General features: G+C 42.8%; 1 protein-coding gene across 5 annotated transcripts in view; it reads left to right on the forward strand.

The window, feature by feature from the left end:
* pcnx1 (pecanex 1) overlaps positions 1 to 19,666 on the forward strand; it is a 46,482-nt gene that overhangs the window by 2,421 nt on the left and 24,395 nt on the right. For 3 of the 5 annotated variants that reach the window (XM_031309828.2, XM_031309824.2, XM_031309823.2), the window contains exons 2-10: positions 265 to 479; positions 4,108 to 4,213; positions 6,083 to 6,119; positions 6,965 to 7,030; positions 7,146 to 8,885; positions 11,365 to 11,494; positions 13,661 to 13,854; positions 15,673 to 15,766; positions 19,167 to 19,224. In XM_031309828.2, coding sequence (XP_031165688.1) covers positions 265 to 479; positions 4,108 to 4,213; positions 6,083 to 6,119; positions 6,965 to 7,030; positions 7,146 to 8,885; positions 11,365 to 11,494; positions 13,661 to 13,854; positions 15,673 to 15,766; positions 19,167 to 19,224 — 2,640 coding nt within the window. The remainder of the gene's footprint in view (positions 1 to 264; positions 480 to 4,107; positions 4,214 to 6,082; positions 6,120 to 6,964; positions 7,031 to 7,145; positions 8,886 to 11,364; positions 11,495 to 13,660; positions 13,855 to 15,672; positions 15,767 to 19,166; positions 19,225 to 19,666) is intronic. The other 2 variants (XM_031309825.2, XM_031309827.2) reach the window with 1 other exon arrangement.

Here is a 19,666-nt window from a genome sequence, read left to right on the forward strand (position 1 = left end):
ACTGAATATCCTTCAGCAGGACATTATTAAACTGCCTACCTGTCAGTTGAAAACCAGCGAGAGCTTTTTAAACAATGCATTTCACCTTCTATTTGAAAGTATCTTTATTTTTTATTTTCAAGTAGAACAAAAATAAATCTTGGACAATAATAATATGCCATTACAAAATCAGAATAAATGAAGAAAGTCAAATACGCAGTCAGCCTCATCCTGTTCCCTCTACATACCCGATAAGTTAACTTGTGCTTCTGTTTCTAATCCCAGGCCCTGCAACCAACCATGGCGATAGTGGGAATCTACTGTGGTGTTATTGCGGCCATGTTCCTGCTGCTGAAGATAGTGAATTACCGCCTCCACCATGCCCTGGATGAGGGGGAGGTGGTGGAGCGCCAGGCCAAGGATAGTCAGGGCGGCAGAGGTGGTACTGAGGGGGCTAACGATGGCGGGGTCACCCGTCGGGAGGACAGCAATGGCCCGGGGTGAGTTCACGTCTTACATAGCCCAGCGGTGGGTGTGATATCTGGAGATGTAGGACTAAGCTGCTCAGATGATGAGGCAGACACAGTAATAAGGCTAGTGTGTAGGAGTATATTACTGTATTAGCTAGAAGACATCATGCTTTCTGATCAGTGATGGCGGAGAGTCCCATGGAGCGTGGTTGGCGAGTCTTTTCCGGTGATGTAATGTGCTGGCAGTTGTCTTTCACAGCTGATGTCAGAGGTCTAGTCCTTGGGTGGTAAAAAGACACAGGCTGCTAAAAGGAGAATCAATATATCACTTTAAAGGCTTCCTTGTAGGGGGAATTCAGACTAGCTGTAACAGCAGCAGTGATGGGGAAAGTAAGATTTTTATTTCTGCTACCTTATTTAGGAGAGAGAGAGAGAGGGGGGGGGTGGTTTAAATGCAACAGATGTTTTAGGCTGAGTTCAAATTATTATTAAATGATACACACTAGGCACACCCTGGGAAAATTTACATTGAAGGCAATAATTTAGTTCTTTGTTAAAGGTGCACTATGAGTTCCTGCATGGTTTCAGAGCGATTTCATTTTTGTCTCAAATCGTAGGAATGTCTCCTTGATCCGCTTGCTGCCTGCCCCCTGAACACACCGTGAAAAAGCCCAGTCTCGGGAGACAACACAGGGGTCGTAAAAAAAACACTAGGGGCACAGGATAGGCACCAAAATACAACAAACCACATTCCAGCCAATTACCGACAAGATGGTTGGGGGAGGGGGTGGGGGGTTAGTGACAGTTAAGGCAGTTACGCACCAACCAGACGGCCGACCGTTGGCTGAAAATGCAGTTGGGCTGATCAGTCTCCCCGAGTTGGTCAAAAAGTGCCTCGGAACACACCAAAGAGACGAGACGTAATACGTCTCCATAACAGCAGGCGGCGCCAATCTGTATTGTCGCCCAAGAAAATGAAAACCGGCAGCTGATTGGACGAACGCGTCACATGGATCTGGTTGCTGCTTCCGGATTTTGGATTTTTCAACCGGCCATTAATGGCGACTCATTCAGAATACAATCTCATATTGTACTAAAATAGTTCACTTAAACGTGTTTCTGAAAACATTTTAAGCGAGAAATAGGCCATGCAGTTGCTGAATCTGTCTTCATTTAAAATCGACAAAGGTCAGTTTAAAAGATTTTCGTCAGATTTTGAGAGGCTTAGTCACGCTCATCCCGCTCGTCATTTCCAGGTGAGTCCCGACTGCGCTGTCTCTGACTGAGACTACGTTTACACGTGGCCGGCTATTTTCATAAACGGACATTTAGAACCTCTATGTTTTCAGAAAAGTGTTTGTTTACATGTACCCGTGTATATATGCTGTCAATGCTGTCAAGAGCATGCCACACCTGTAGGTGGCAGTGTAACAAGAAGTTCAAGCCCACGTTAGCCAATCAGAATCCCGAAAATAGCAACAACAGCAACGACTCACTTCCTCTTTCTCTCTCTCGGCTGCCTAAACCTCCGTTTGTCTCAGTTTACATGCAAACGATGTTTTCCAAAATCTCCACTTTGGCCGGAGTTTTTAGAAATAATCGTTTTCTGTGATAAAAACGGGGTTTTCGTGTAAATGAGAGGCCAAACCGCAGGAAAATATCTGCGTCTTCCCTTCGTGTAAACGGGGCTTGAGCATGTCAGGTCGGCCAAAATGAAGGCCGACAGCTCCTCCAACCGAAGACGGCACGGAACACACCGAACAGACTCGAATCACTGACCTCGCCAGACTGTCCAACGGCCGATTATCGGCCCGGTGTGTAACTGCCATTAGTCAGTTAGTCATGACAGTTACGGAAACATGGGGGGAGGGGCGAGCTCGCTCCGGTTTGTTTGGTATTTACTTGGAACGTCAACAGAAGTGACATCATGCAGGAACTCATAGTGCACCTTTAAATTACTTTTAGTTAAATGAATGTGTCAGCACCATGGCTTTGTGCTAAGAAGTGCCTTGTTGAGCTTTGCTTTAAAATGACATCTTGGAGCACCTTACTGTATAAATGAATACCTCTGAAACCAGCGGATATCTGCACCAAGATACAGAGTTCAATACGCAACCCATCTGGTTTTAAAGCCAAGTAGGTTGACCGTGAAATATGTGCTCATCAATGCTTTGATTAGGGCAAAAAGTAATTTTACGTCAGTCATGTCATCAGTTACCATTAAAGTGCTCATATTATGCTCATTTTCAGGTTCATAATTGTATTTAGAGGTTATATCAGAATAGGTTTATGTGATTTAATTTTCAAAAAACACCATATTTTTGTTGTACTGCACATTGCTGCAGCTCCTCTTTTCACCCTGTGTGTTGAGCTCTCTGTTTTAGCTACAGAGTAAAGAAATAAGATGAGAAATCAGGCCAATTACAAAAGCTGGCCAGTCTGACGTGGTGTTGCCTGAGCTCATTACTATTCATGAGCTCGCCCAGTCGCGCTGGGTAAAGGATGCTGATAGCCAGGCTCTCATTGGCTAGCTGTTAGCCAATCAGAGTCAAGCAGCTTAGCTCGTTGAATATTAATGAGAACTGGCACAAATCAAGCTGAGTCTTCCTGCAGGCTTTCTATACCACGCTAGAATGGCTTGAAACAAGGTAACCAAGGCATTTTTTCCACACAGTTTTTTTACAGAGTCCATGGTAGAACTTCAGACATTTTCCACAAAGTAATGAAATACGTGTGACAGGGCACCTTTTAAATAACAAGTACTGTAACATTAAAAAGTACAAAATAACAAGTTACAGTTACAGTAAGTAACACTGAATGCCAGGGCTCTTTCTTTTCTTTAATGAAGAGTTTTAGCCCTCTTTTAGAAGGAACAAAAGCCAGTGAAGTTCCAGCGTTTTACTGCCCATGACTCAAAAGAAGTGACTCATGTTCACATTCCAAAGGGAGTGCTTAGCGGGACGCTGAGAGAGGCGAAAGGCAACACGGAGAATGGGAGAGCTCGACCACAGGGGCAGTTGCAGTCGCAGCTTTGCCCGCACATCTGGAGTTAAATTCCAGGTTGTTTGAGTTTACAGTAGAGCAGACGAGTCGAGCTGACGTTGAATAAGGTGTTTTTTGCACCACCACCCACTCCTTTTCCCCTTTACTAGTCCTTTTTTCCAGTCATCCGCGCTATGCGTTGTAATTCATTATTTGGAGTGTTTGTGTTGTGGTTTGACCCGTTATGAAACGTTTTTGGCATATGGAAATGATTTATACCCAATCGCTGCCAAGTTATTTGTTTCAACATACCAACTGGTTAAACAAGTACGTCCGGGCTAAATATAGGCCTGGAGAAAATCCACATGGATGCTTTCATCTGTTTTTGCTCATTTTTAAGTGATTTTCAAAACCCATATAAAGGACATGTAAAATGCAGGCCTCTAAAATAAAGCAACATGATTTGTTTTGCTCTAAATTCAATCAGATGTACTGATTGAAGGGAAGGACATACAGCAAATGGCTTTTTAACAGAGCCAACTGTACATCATCTGAACAAGATAAATGGCACTTTTTACTCTGTACCATCTATTCAGTTGTAAGGGAGGGAGTGCACTGTGCCTGTGCTGGTAATTCAAGCGTATGCGTGCGTTTGTTTGTTTGTGTGTCTGTACAGGGACCCTGGAGGGGGTATTGAGATGGCAGACTTCATCAGGCAAGAGACTCCACCAGTGGACTGCAGCTCCAGGAACTCCTATATTGGGTTGGAGTCTAACCAGCAGGTAAACGGCGCACTGGTCTGCTGCATACTGCATACCGTACCGTACCGGGCTGAATATAACATGACCCTGATTACAAGACCCACCCCTCTCCACCTTCTTTCTAAGGAAGAGAAGGCAAATATATGTATCATATAATAATCTAATTCAGCAAACATGCAAAACTAGTAGGGCCCTATCTTGCACCCGGCGCAGCACGGCGCAAAGCCTGAGGCAAGTTTGCTATTTTAAGACCGTCCAGCGCCCACGTTGTTTAAATAGCAAATGCACCTGCGCCCATGGGCATGCTGGTCTTACAGGGAGGTGTGTTCAGGTGCATTCTTGGCGTATTGCTATCTTGAGGCAGCATGAAGTGATCGCGCCATGACCAACAAAAACCTGGTCTAAAGTCAATAGCGCAGCATTTCATTGTTATTTTAACAGCAAATTAGTAAAATGGGCCTAGGCTCATGCACAACATGCACACACTATGCTTGTTACACAAACACAGGGAAGCGCAGCAGCACACAAACATGCAAAAGATTACAAATAAAAATATTACAGTACAAATCCTCCATCATAATAGCAATGTGCCAAGGTCCAAACACGCCTGGCTTTTAAAGGGAATGGGAGAGGACACTCTGATTGGTTTATTGTGTGTTACGCCCAAAACACACCTATGAATTAATGAAGACACCAAGTACAACCCTTTTGAAACATGCGCCCGGCGCACGGACCCTTTTTTCCGCCGTCAAACTAGCAAAAGTGGATTTGGACACGCCCTAAACGCACCTGTGCCAGGCGCTTTACGCCGTGCGCTTAGATCGTTAAAATAGGGCCCATAGCCTTCTGGTATTTCATATTCCATGTACCATCCCAAAAGAAATCCGCATTAAGAGAGAGTGTTAAATGCCTGACGACATTTATTTCTTGGCTTTGAATGTAAAGTAATGCAGTTTTTTTCAAATGTAATTTACTGCGAACAAATGTGCTTCTAAAATGTAAGGAATTGCTATATTATATAATTTTAATAGACATGAACATTAAAAATATTTGGATTTGGGTCTGGTTGAGATTTAGGAAATGGTGAGAGGCATGTTTCACCATATTCTAACACTTTATAGACTAAATAATTAATCAATACACGGTAAACGCAAGTCACAGATTAATAGATTTTGAAAACGTGTAATTTTACACCCCTAGTGCACACCAAGAGCTAGGACAAACCTGGAGCTGTGTGTGTGTTTGTGTTTGTGTGTGTAGAGGGATCTTTTCATTAGGTATGGTCCTCACGTAGCTTGCTGTCAGCTGATATCTCCTTAAATATTCAAAGTGATTTAGCTGTTTTATTCTGCGAGGTATATTTAACCTCTGAATCCCCACGGGGGCCTGGCTCTGCGTCTTTGTACCGCGCGTCCTTGAGTTGCTAATCAGCCGGCATGTTCTGCTCAGCTGCTGCGTACCGAGTTGGAAGGGAAGCCAAAACTTTTCTCTGTGATGACAGCGAGGAGGCGCCGGCTGTTTTGTAATAACACAAACAGCGTCTTCTTTCTGATGTTGCGTTCTGTAATGATCACACGCCTTGTCAGCTTGCCTGCATGAACATTTTACTCCAGAAAATTTGCTTTTGATATCCCAATGATCTTTTTCAAAAAGACAAATGGCTTGACTTATCTTCATTTTTTTTTTGGGCATTTTAGTCCTTTAATTCCACAGGACAGGTGAAGACATGAAAGGGGAGAGAGAGGGGGGAACGACATGCAGCAAAGGGCCGCAGGTCGGAGTCGAACCCGCGACCGCTGCGTCGAGTAATAAACTTCTATATATATGTGCGCCTGCTCTACCGACTGAGCTAACCCAGCCACTTGACTTACCTTTTTATTCAAATTTCAGATTGCATCCAGCCATGGAAGAGCAACAGTATCCAAAGGTAACTATGCCTATCATTTTCCTTTGTGTCCATGTAAGAACTGACTTTATAACAAGCTGGTTAATTACTGGTCAGTTTTGGTTTTAAAATCGTCTTTGTAACCCTGTGATGCATTTTCTTTTTTTTTTTTTTGCGGGATCACCACATCCCTGACCATGATCATCCCAGTGCCCAGGAGATGTAGTCTGATTCAGCATTACCGTGACCTCAACAGTCACACCAAGATGAGGCAGCATTAGACAGGCACTGCTGAGTTTGAAAAAAAGAAATCCACTGTAAGACCCAGCATGGGAGTCATTCTCCAAGTACTCTTTATTGGAAAACTGAGAAGAAGACAATAAATGAACTTGTAGCTTTGCTTCTGGTCCATTGTACTGAGCGTCAGAGTGAGGCGGCTGCGTTGTCTGAATAATTCAGCGAGTCTGTTCGATGCCCTTCTAATTAGCTGGCACTTTGTGACAGGAAATGGTCTGAAGTGGGACAAGGGCTCTGCTGGGGTTTCAGCTTTTTTTAATCTTCTTCCCTTCAAGGATCACAAACTCCCAGGAAGTACCACCACGTAAAGACTTGCAGGAGTTGAGCAACAGTGATGGCAAAGAACAGTTACATCTTTTGTTAAACAGTTATCTTGCACAGCCATCAGGGCATTCGAGGAATCTATTCAGAAGAGCTCACAATATTTGTGCCTTTCAGAAGTAGGGATTCTGAGAAGAAGGCAGGGGGATCTATTTCTTCGTCCTCTGTAGACGCAAGTTATGTGTGGGCGTCCAGGTTTAGTGGTTGTGAATGTATCAATAATTGATTAAACATGTCCTCTCCTAATTGCTTTCTCCCTTTCTTCGCAGGAGATGTGGGAAAGACTTCAGATGACATCAGTCTGACTCTTGTCGAGAGCTGCAGCCATGATCATGGTAAACATACATGGCATTGATTCATTCAACAAAATGTTTTTCTCATTTCACTGGCTGTGACATCTCAAAGCTACCTTTGTTTCAAAAAAGTTTCTTCTCTTTGTGTCCATTTAAGATCTGCTATCAGACGCAAAGATGTACTGCCTTGTTCCCAATGACTCCTTCGCGTCCTTGCAGCCGTCAACATCCTTGTGTCCTTCCGAACTGTCCAGGGAGCCTGCTGATCTCTGTACTTCTGCTGCTTATCACTTCAGCCTGTCACACTCCTGTGACACAGAGGTGACCACTCACGCATCCATGCAATCTCAGACCTATAGGAAGGAGCTCCGTTCCCGGGGCCTGCCTCGGACCTCTAGCTCGGCGGGTTCTGCTTTCCCTGACCCGTGTCTGCCAGACTTTGCTCTGTACCCTCCACCCAGGAGAGGTGGCCTTGACCCTGTGTGTGAGCTGGAGACTGCCAGACCACACAGGCCAGGAATGTGTGTCAGAGAGGGGGCCAAGCGGCTGTACCAGCAGGACCAAGCTGTGCCATCCACCTCGGGAGTAGAGTGTTATAGGCACAAAGAACCACGCCGAGTAGCTCGCTCTGCCTCCAGGGAGGCAGGGGAGGGTAGCTCGGGACTGTACCAAGTGGAGGTAGGCGGTGGTGGGAAAGGCTCCAGCGGAGGAGGAAAGTCCCAGGGAGGGGAGCGCAGTGCTGATAGCCTGAGGAGCTTGAGTACTCGCAGCAGTGGCTCCACTGAGAGCTACTGCAGTGGCACAGACAGGGACACCAACAGCACTGTCAGCAGCTTTCACAGTGAACAGACCAGCTCCACACATGTGGAGAGTCTGCTCTCCCTTTCAGGGGATGAGCGTGTACGGGACAGAGGAGATGCCGTGTCTGCGCCCGCAGACGGCAGGACTTCTAGCCTCGGCAGTATTAGCTCCCGAGGTCTCAGCAACCTGCCCTCCAGGGAGGCCAATAAAAACCCTCATGCCAATGAGCTGACTGCTAAGCAACCTGCTGACACACCGTCCTCTGCCACCCAAGAGCTGGTAGAACCTGGCGGGTGCCAGGAAGAGCCTGGCATCAGGACCAGTGCTGATGGCTCAACAGGTGTAGCTGCCAGCGAGCAGGAGCAGGTGAAAGACGACAGTCAACCAAAGTCAGCCAACATTGTTCAGAGGACTTCCTCCCTGTCAACGCAGCGCAGTGGGCGCCGGCGGACTGGCAAAAAAAGGGCAAGCAGCTTTGACGCCAGCCGCCACCGGGAGTACATGTCTTTGCGCGGTATGGCCAAGCCTTGTAGCGCTGTGTTTACTGGTGGTGGAGAGGAGGACTCCAGCGATCAGAGTGAACTCAGTTGTGCCTCCAGTCTCCACTCCACCCACCACCTAAGCACAGACAGCTCATCTAGCACCACTTCCCGCTCCTGCCACTCACCAGAGGGCTGCTACAGGGCCCTGAAAGCCAAGCACACTGCAGCCAATGCAGCCTCCTCCTCCTCCTCCTCCACAGTAAAAGCTGCTGCAGGATCAGAGGCAGTAGTGCGCACCGAAGGGAAGCGGCGCACCTCCCGCCGTACCCCCAGCACAGGCAGTGCCAAAACACACGCCAGGGTGTTGAGTTTGGACAGTGGTACGGCTGCCTGCCTTAATGATCCCAGCCGTCTAGGAGCTCCAGCTGGGCCCCGGCCCCGGCCCCTTACCACCTCCAAGTCAGACCTGGAAGCCAAAGAAGGGGAAGTCCTGGATGCGGCGTCCCTGCTAGGTCGGGCCTCCCAGCTGGAGTCAGTGACCCGCTCCAGAAACAGTCTGCCCAATCAGGCAGCTTTCACTGAGCCTCAGGATGCCACTGCTGCTTCCCTGCGGGGTATGTACCACACACAGTGCTCTGACATACTGTACACACTGCATTCTGTCTGGTTTACTACTAGTGTTTGATGACAAGTTGTATGTTGTCTCTGAAATGCATCACAAGAAAGGTTGTGTTTTTACCCCTATTCACATTTACCGGGGCTGAATACTCCACATGCACTCTATTTTGTGAATTATCAGCAGAACTGTATTATACTGAAATGGTCCCAGACAGAATATAGGCAATGTTATTCAATCTGTGTTTGTTATTTTAGCTTGCTTTGCAGATTTTGATTGTTTAGGTGGTAACTGAATGATGCTTGTTTAGTGAACACACTTTAACTGGAAACCATATATCATGCTCACTTTGCTGCATAGCTGCTTCCTGGCCTTTTAGCAGGAGCATAAGGATAGAACTGACAAAATTGAGTTTGTGTGTTTTGGGTGTAGTCCTCCAGACATTAGGCTTGCTTCATTTGCTTTGTTTGTGTGTGTGGCTGCATGCGAGATTTTGTCTGCCTTGCTCATTCAGTGTAACCATGGTGAGTTTCCATGGAGTGACAATTCTGACCCAAACATAGTGGTTCTTGTGTAAATCACTATTAGCATGACAGTGCTGTGTGTGTGTGTGTGTGTGTGTGTGTGTGTGTGTGTGTGTGTGTGTGTGTGTGCGTGTGCGTGCGTGCTTTGTGCTGAGGTTAGACAAACAGCAGCTCTCTTATTAGTGTCATACACACCGTGTCCCATAGGCACTCCCTCCCCACTTTCTTCGTTTCTTGGTTCTTGTTCTTGGGCTTCTGTGTGTTGTGGACATTTTTCATGATGTTGCCGTAGATTGTTACGTAGCTTTCTAGAGTGTGCACTTCCTGGGATATACAATGCCAGAGGCAGGATATGCCTGGGCATGTCAACTGTTGGCCTGAAAGTGTTTGATTCCTGCCACCTGGATTTGTATTAAGCCATCAAGGTCACAGTCAGTTCCATATAGGGGCATTCATTGGTAGTAGAAACTAGCATAGCATTGTTTTGTTGTTATTTCTTAACTTTCTTTGACTGGACTTGAATTCGTCAGTTGTGGTTATTGGTGGGCATATCCTGGACTGGAAATATTTGTATGCCACTCCTCATGCAACTTGGTATTGTTATGCTGAAGAGTTCATTTATTGCAGCCAGCCTAAGTATATTTTCAGTGAATAAATAGTGCATTCTTTCTCATGTAAATGAAAAATGAAATGTTTAAGTCCATTCATCCCAGTCATTTTGCTGCGTTCAATAGGTTTTGTGCTACACTGTGTTTTAGCATGTCACAGATGAACCTTTAAATGGTTTTATTAAAAGAATACAAATTAGTTAGTTATTAGTTATTCTAGCTTTGTTTCCATTCCACTAGCTCTCCTACAATTATACTCCTTTTGTCTTTTTAGGTGTGACATTGTACTATCTGTCCAGGGACAGCAGATGTAAAATAGCCTTTTGGCTAATTCTGGCACATTTTACATTTTCATATGTATTATTAGTGTGCATTGTCCCTGTTAAATAAACCTGAAATAAATAAATAAATAAATACAGGTTGCCCTAAGGTAATGTCATTAAAGCAAGACTATGTAACTTTTGCTCAACACTAGCCACTGTGGCCACAAGTCACAGTGACAGTATAATGGCAAATGCTCAAATGTAGCATAACAGAAGCAGAAGTAGAGAAGAGTCCTAAAATGATACACCAATAGCTATTTCAAGTTTGCTAACATTAGCCGCCATGAGCTACTGGTCACACCAGATCGAGTGAAGCTGTAGCAGCAAAGCCCCCGTGAGTAATGAAGTGAGCAAGGCTGCGCTTTATTACTTCTGAATTCAACTTTTCATCTGTAAGAGGAAGACGGTGTTATTTCATCTTTCAAAAGTTATTGTCTTGCTTATAAAGTCACTGATGTAAGAGGAGCTTGGTGAAATTAAGTGTTTCATTATCCTGTATTCACCACTTGTGGATGCTGTCCAGCAAAAGCTGTAAGGCTTGCTTTGCATGCTACATGTCTATTGTGGGAAATGTGTCACTTCAGACATATGTTTTTAGTATTGTTCTGAGTTTATTTGATAGTCAAAGTAGAGACACGTACAGGAAGTGAGGGAAAGGAGTAATATGCAACAGAGGTCCCCAGCTAGAATGGAATCAGGAATGTCACCACTCATTCCTCAACCACGCGGCCACCAGTAGCCGGTTCCAGTGTTGTTCTGTCGGTCATGTTGTAGCAGATGTCTTATTTTTCAATGGTTGCTCTCATTTTAGAGTTAAACTCTTCATCAGTAGTCTACAGTTCAAGCTGCCGATTTTGTAACTGTTGTTGCTTTGTTTTTGAAATGTATCTGAAATCCAGCATAACACATGGACATATCACCTCACACTAGTCTCCACATAAAGCTCTCTCTCAAAAAAAAAAAAAAAAAAAAAAGGAAACGCATCCAATGTGACTGGCCAATGATGTCTCTCACCATGACAGCCCCAGGGAGCGAGGAGACGGTCATATTTCGGCGTGAACGTAGCACGTTTCGTCGGCAGGCTGTGCGGCGGCGACACAACGCAGGGAGTAACCCCACCCCACCCACCTCTCTCATTGGATCTCCTCTCAGGTACGCCGTGCATGGAACAGGGACTCGTTTCTGTCGTTGTGTTGCCTGGTGTGAGCATGTTACCAGGTGGCGCTCTCTTACCTGTCCCACATCAACACCTCTTTGCGTCTGCTGCAGTGCATGACATCAAGCAAGACGTCCTCTATCATTGGACGGGTGTCTCCGCTCTGCATGTGATGTCTTTCGTCCTCCTTCTCTCAAGACTTTACTCTTTTCATCCTGTTATGTCATACGATCTAATCTTTTAAATTCCACATTTAGAGCATGGATCAAAGAATGGAGTCCTTACAAACTCAAAGGCACCATGCCACAAGGTCTGACTAATCTACTTGGCTGACACACCGTCGGCTGTCAGAACTGCGCATGATGCGTTCAATAATACACGTAGACATTCTGCTGTATCACACTGCTTTGCCCTTTTGAGCAGCCTTTCTAAGGTGAGAGATGAAGATGATATTGATCATTTAAAAAAAATCAAAGGTTTAGGTCGTTCCCCACAGGAATAGACTGGGTTTTTGTTGTTTTTAAGTCTCTTAGCTGCTCATTAATAGATGTTAACAGTCCAGCTTTTAACACCTTCTAAACCAGTTTTGCACAAGTTTAGGACAAAAATTCACAGGAGAAAAATATTCATAGATTTCTGGGTTTTTTTTCCCACCATAACATACATTTTCACTAACTTATAAAGGTGTATGGCCATTATTCCCGTTATAACTCTTTTGCGCTCCTAATCACATTCCTGTTGCAATATTTGATTTTTTTTTTTTTTAAATTGTGGGCACCTCTGCTACACTGCAGCATTTTAGTGTAGTGTTAAAGTGGCCGTGTCTCTCTTATCAGTCCCTTTTGTAACGTTATGTGGGATCTTGAAGACTGGAGTCCTCTTTGGACTGAGTTGTGTTTTTAATCCTTGCTGTCCAAAATGACAGTGACCTGACACGATTGAATACTGTCCTGCGGAATTCTTCAAATAAACTGTCGTGCAGCCTGCTCAGAGAGACCATGTCATAACTGGAAGGTCACATGTTCTCTCACGGCAACAGCTTGTGTGTCCCTTCCTGTCAAATTCGCCAAGCATAAAACGCCTCAGAGATATATCTAACAAAACAACTGTCTTTTACTGTACGTAAAGTGGCATTTTAAGCAGTGTTAGCATGACAAACACAGAACACTAAAAAAAGCTGAATGTTTAAGTTCCACTGGTCCTATGCTGTGGATACACATCAGTTCCTGGGGTCTGTATAAGTCCTCCAGTTTTGTTGTACAACTGCCAACAGCTATTCACCTCTTAGCCAAGACTCTTTGTTTTCCTGCATCTATCTAGCAAGGTCACATTTCTTAAATGCTGAGGCTAGAAAAATGTTAAGCAAGGAAAACAAGTGTGCAGCCTGACAGGGTTCAATGAACTTGCAAAATGCAAAATCGTTCTCTCTTCCACTGATCCCTCCACCCTCCCGTCCCTTCATTCCAAATTCTTTTTTGACTTGCATAGTGGTCTCACATCTTAGTCTTTGTCAAATAGTTTTGTCCCTGTATGATCATTTTTAAAATATAAATGTAAGTAATCCTACAGTTAAATCATCCACCAGTGGTATAGTTTATCAGAGTCACTGTGAATGATCTCCATCCCCAGCTTTATAACTTTTAGACGTTTTAGAAAAGGCTGATGCCATAATGGAGGTCTACCTGCAGTGTGCATGTACAGATAATGTGCAACATTGAAAAAAAATGGTTGCGATGTCTTGTTGGTCAATTTTAGTCCCTCGTCTGTAGCCTCTAGCCTCTTCTGCAGATCACTAAAATGTGTAGTTAATGTGAACACTAACTGTTAAAAGCAATGTGGTGATGATTGGATACAAATGACATCATACAAATCAAGTCAAGTCAGTTTTAAGTACATAGCCCAATATCACAAATTTGCATCAGGGCAGGTGTTAAAGTGCAAAAGATTATACATTTGTTGTCAGAAATTAGCCACGATGTCTCTGGGCCATTTCTGCCTTGGAGTTGGGGGCCCAACTAGCATCTGCATCACATCACCTGAAACCCCCTTCATTATGAAATGACCTGTCACCCCTCCCCCTGTGATGATGTTGTATATCAACAGAACCCTGCTGGCCTTCATCACTTCTCATTTCCTCCCCCTTCTCCCTTCTCCCCCAACAGTCTTCAGGAGGCTCTCAGCCAGGCCTCCCAGCCTTCTACTTCCCAGGTGAAAAGTCAGCCATCCAGAACCCCATCCCAGGTGACCGTGCTGAGCGCAAGCGCCTCCCTGCTGGCCAGGAACGGAAGCACACACCTGGAGGGTTCTCAGGACAAGGCCTCAACGGTTGGCACTACCAGCTTGCAGGATGACTTCGGTAGGGAGCCCACGAAGACAGCCGAGATATTAAGATGAATACATTTCTCATGGAAGAGTGTTGGATTGGTAGTTTGTGGGGAGGTGGATCCACATGACAGATTTTTTATTTTTTTTTTGCTGGTATTGTTCCGGTTTCTATGCTTTGGTTAGAAAGTTGCTACAATGGCTTTGATTGTTTGGAATTGCTTGAAGAGAGCCGGTCATAGCTGAGCACTATTATCCACGGTCGGTGGACTGATGCAGTCGGTCAAAGCTGAGTGCAATTATCCATGCTCCATTTATCACTGTCTGTGATATTGTCTGTATCCAATACTTGACCTCACTTGGATGTTACTCTTTGGTCACATCATTCCTACCCCCACTGCTGACAACACGGGGTTACAGATTGTTGTTGATGCCTATACATAAACATTTTCCCACTGATATCCTTATCACTTCAGTGATTCCACACAGAAAAAGAATTAGAGGATTTGTAAGAGCTGTTTTAACGTGCTTCCTCTGAACCGGTGGTAAATGGATTACTGCTCCTACTTATAATTTGACCCAGAGCAGATGGCTATTATGAGAAACCTGGTGGTCTGAGTATATGTGCTTCTTATCTCCCCGAGTATTAATAATTCTCGCTTAACTGCATAGGATTTCACGACTTTGACAGTATCTGAGTTGATATGTGACCCTGATGTCAGACATGGGTTTACTGAACACCTGTGCACAGTCGCAACAAGCGTCTTAAGAAAAGCTGTAGTTCTCTGAGGACTTCTTGAGGAAAAAAATGCATTGCACAAATTGAACTCGGGTCATGTTCTTATCAGACATCCTTGAATAAATATACTTTAATCCTGAAGTACATTTCAAAGATCAAAGGAATTCCTGAAAGGTAATTTTGTTTTAGTTGCACATTCATTTTTAGTTATGAAAAGGGAATATGCCTTCATTTTTGTCATTGGCAAACTGGAGGACATGAGTGTTTTGAGACTATGGATGCATCTTTTATTTTTATTGTCACATATTTTTGGATTCACTGGACAATCCCTTTGGGTCATACTTTCTGTCTTTCTCTTGGCTTATTTATGTATCAACAACTCCCCACCTCCTTCCAGCTGAGCCTTCGTTTTCTCATTTCCCCCAAGCATTTTTAATAACCAAACTAATAAAAACACGAACAACAATCTGCAACCGAGGTTTCGTTAACCTGATCAGGTGCAGCGTTACCATGGCAACTTTTTTTTTTTTTTTTTAAATTTTAAATTTCTTTTTATATTCCTCCTGGACTGTTAGGAATAATTCAGTATTTCAGCAATCTATTTAAGATGTTTCTTGCAATACCCATACACACAATAGTTTGGAAATTAAAAAAAAATTGTAAAATTGAAAGTTGTATTCAAACAGAAGGTTGTTAAATGATGTCTGTTTGGGACTGTGTGTGTGTGTAGGATTGTGGACATACTTGAAATAAGTCTTTCTGTCTAGGTTTTGTGACGTATTATAGTTGTTGAGCTTCATGGCTACTACGTTTTTATATCCTGATTTTATAAATTGCAATAAAGCTCCACTGAAGCAACAGATGTACAATGGGAACAAGCTAACTGCTGTTGAAGGAAATCACAGACTCTTGCTCATAGCCTCTTCGGGAGGAGACCCATTCACTCAATGATCCCATTAGCTGAGATGAACACAATAATATTACCAAAGTTATCTAATTGCCTGCATGTAGTTTAATGAAATTATTCCCACAGACAAAGTCACTCACTTTGCTTGTGATTTCCATGGACTGACTTTGCTTCTCTATCTTGTTGTCGTTGTCGTTGTTCTCCAGGAAAGATCACGCCCTCCTTGTATGAGGCTGGCGGCTGTGACGTGTCCCTGGTCAATTTTGAACCTGCAACCAGACGAGCCTCCAATAACATATGGTTAGTGTCAAACTGATATTTAATCACATTTGTTAAGTGGGATTTCAGTTTTTTTTTTCTCACAATGTATCTGTCTCTGTAAAATTAACTTAATCTAACGTCCATATTGTTCTTGACTGGGAGCAGGTAATTTAATTTACTGATACATGTCATTTGGTGTCCTGGTCAGTTATACGTAGTTGTTGCAGAAGCATACCTGAGGGCTATTTCACAAAACCAGGATAAGGGATTAAGCCGGGATTTCCCAGTTATGATCCTGGTCCCTACCAGGCTAACAGCCAGGATGTATTAATCCTGGAGCCTTTTCTGTTCACTCTGCAGTGGTTTTACCATATTGTTATCATGCAGGTGCATATTGCTGTTCAGTTAAGTCCTGTTATTATTTAAAGTTGTGACCATTCTTTTTTATAATTATTCATCTGACACTGTTAGTTACATTGCTGTATGAAAACTGCTATTCATATTGTTGTTAGAAGTTTGGTGAATATATTACGGCATACAGTTGCCAAATGTGTTTTTAAATGAAGTCTGATACTAAGGGCAATATATAAAGTGCTGTACATGTGTGTTTCTATAGTGGACCAATGCACCTTAAATTATTTTAGTTGATTAATTTCTTTTTTGTATTCTTTAACAATAAAGGATTCAATAAATTGGCATTCTTAGCACACAATTTGTGTTGTCCAGTAAACTGGGATTATAATTTGGGAGGATTGTACAATTATAAAAAACTATCCTAATTGTACAATCCTCCTTAATGATCGTCTTAGTTCACTGAACCAGTAACTATATAGTGTAGAGACTACTTTACATTCATGTAACAACAGGGAGAGGACACCCCAATGGTTTTTGACCTTATAGTTTGCTGGGGGGGAATAACTGATGAATATACTCTGTTCCATTCATGTTTACAGTGTGCATTATATTTATCACTTATCTTTATAGTTTCTAGATTTTAGAGTAAAATTTCTTCAGTGTCTTTCTTTTCTATGTCCATATATACGAGGGAGCAAAGCATTAGGGCTGTCCTCGACTAAAGAAATTCTTAGTCGACTAACACTTATATGATTTTGTCGATTAATCGATTAGTTGATGTAATCGACAGAGCTGTGCTCTTTGAGAGGTGGTTAAGACTAGAAAAGCACAATATAAATGTAGTTAATGAACCATCTGTAAAACTGACTTTCTCCACAATTAATCCTGCAAAAGCACCACTTTAAATCTTGTGTTTACCAGAAATGTGCTCATAAGTTTCTTGGAAATGAGTAATTAAGCATGAATAAGCATAAAAAATGACTCATCAACTAAAGAAATCTTAGTCGACTAAGACCAAAACAACCGATTAGTCGACTAATCGACTAAGAGGTGGCAGCCCTACAAAGCATATAATATGTAGAGAAGGAAACTCGGCCTCTGTTATTAAAAAAAACACATGAGAAAAAGCATGGCAGATAATAGCGGACCGACTGATAGTCTAAAAATATACATTTACGAACTACTGCTCTTAACTGAAACCATTCAATGAGTCACGAACAGTTGTACACTTTGCATTAAAAGCGAGCAGTGGAAGTTAATATGATTAGGAAATTTATATTTTAGCCCATGAGAGAGAGCGAGAAACAATATATTTACGCATCATATTCTAGTGTTGTAGAAAATTGATCTTCATGGTAAATTTCCTGAGGAAAATTATCTTCTGCTTACTTTTAAGGCAAAGAGTACAACTGTTGATTTGTGCAAATGATTAGTAGCCTAATCCTTGGATGGTATGATTATGACGGTTTCAATTCAGAGCAGTGGTCAGTTAATGTACATGTTTAGGCTGCTTACGCATTCAGTCGGTCCGTGATCGTCTGCCACGCTTTCTCTCGCTGTTTCATCAGAGCGGTCGTGTTTCTTTTTTTACAAATAATGTGTTTCACATTATCATACTTCCACAATAAGCTGCTGCTGCTCACTCTGTGTAAAGTATGACCAATGCGTATTCTCCATTTTAGCATCAATAAATCTGTGATCGACCTCGCGGTCTGTTTAGGAAAGCCGTGAACGCGCATCTAACCTGAATTACTTCAGCCTGGCTCGACCTAGTCGCTCCTTCTCAGCCTGGCTTGGCCTTCGTGAAACACACCAAGCCAGGATGAACAGATTAGACTAGGTCAAGCCTCGCTTTACCAGTTATCCTGGATTTATATATTCTGCTTTTGTGAAACAGCCCCCAGGTAATGAATATAGTAGAGCAGGGTTCTCCCTGTCTTTTTAAGGCACCCGAGCCGTTACGGGCACCACCTAAGCCAAATGAACGTGACTAAATGATGATTGTAGTTGGACTTCTTTAGCAAGTTTTGTCTTTGAGCTTTTTGAGTGTTATTTATTTATTATCTGCTCTAGCTTTTCCAACGTTTTAGACACAGATGTGGTAATAATAACGGTCCAAAACGATGTGAAAAGAGACACAAAACTACCACAAAGGGACACAAACCGACAACAAAGAGATGCCACAAAGAGACACAATATGTATGGGGAAATTGCATTTTTTTTTTTTTAAATTGAAAATCTTTCTTACATTAAAAGCGAGCAGCAGTGGAAGTTAATATGACTTAGGAAATGTATATTTTAGCCCATGAGAGAAAGGGGGAGAAACGATATATTTACGCATCATATTCTAGCGATGTAGAAAATTGATCTTCATGGTAAATTTCCTGAGTAACATTATCTTCTGCTTACTTTTAAGGCAAGGAGTACAACTGTTAATTTGTGCAAATGATTAGTAGCCTAATCCAAAACAATGTGAAAAAGAGACACAAAACTACCACAAAGGGACACAAACCGACAACAAAGAGATGCCACAAAGAGACACAATATGTATGGGGAAATTGCATTTTTTTTTTTTTTTTTTATTGAAAATATTTCTTTAGGAAGTACGCCCATTCCGATTTTTAAATTTGACCTTTTACAAATTGCAAAACAATTCAGAATCAGAAAGGGTTTTATTGCCAAGTACGTTTTTTAACACATACAAGGAATTTGTTTTGGTGTTGTTGGTGCACGTCACACATTCTCTAGATGGAATATTAAACAATATAAGTATATGTATACTGATTCATCAACTGACTATACTTTACTTGAGTTTATCTGAATGCGCACCAATTCTTTTTTTCTTCTTTCATCACATTTTGTCCAGTAATGAATTTCTGGAGTTTGGTGTTGCATATTTTGCAATTCTTGGTGCAGTCACTTCTCCTCTGGCTGCACTGGTGTGTGACATGGCTTTGAAAAAATAGCAAATAGCCTATTGGCTATTTAGTTTGAGGTCACCAGAAAATAAATCACGATTTAATACAGTAAGTGCAGCAGATGCTTTTCTCTCATCAGTGTGCTCATTTTATCTAATGCCCTGCAGGGACACTGACTCCCACCTCTCCAGTTCTACCTCAGTTCGCTTCTACCCTCATGACCTGGTGAGTAGCCAACGTGTGTGTGTGTGTCTTGTGTGTTGTATGTGTTTTCTTTCTCCTCTGCGTGTCTGTTTTGCACATTTCTGCATATTATTTTTGGCAATCACGATGGTCAGTTTGAACAGTTTGTTGGCTGTTGCTCCCCTCTCCCTTTTATTGCCCTTTCTTGTTACCTCAGAGCAGAGACGACTCATATTACAGCAATTTTAAAATCACTACACTGGCTACCAGTTGGCTCCTGAACCAATTTAGAAAATTCTCTGTTTTCAAAACCCTTTACAGCCTGTATTATATGACGAAGAAAGGTGTTTTTGATCATCCGTTGCTGGCTTTTAACCATTATTAGAACAAGAATCCAGATGGCTGGGTGTGGGTGGGTGGTGGTGATAGTCTTTATCCTGTGTAACAGCCAAAATCAAACACATCTTAGTGGTATTTTGAAGAA

The sequence above is a fragment of the Sander lucioperca genome, chromosome 18 (genome assembly GCF_008315115.2).
Source record: "Sander lucioperca isolate FBNREF2018 chromosome 18, SLUC_FBN_1.2, whole genome shotgun sequence".
Lineage (NCBI taxonomy): Eukaryota > Metazoa > Chordata > Actinopteri > Perciformes > Percidae > Sander > Sander lucioperca.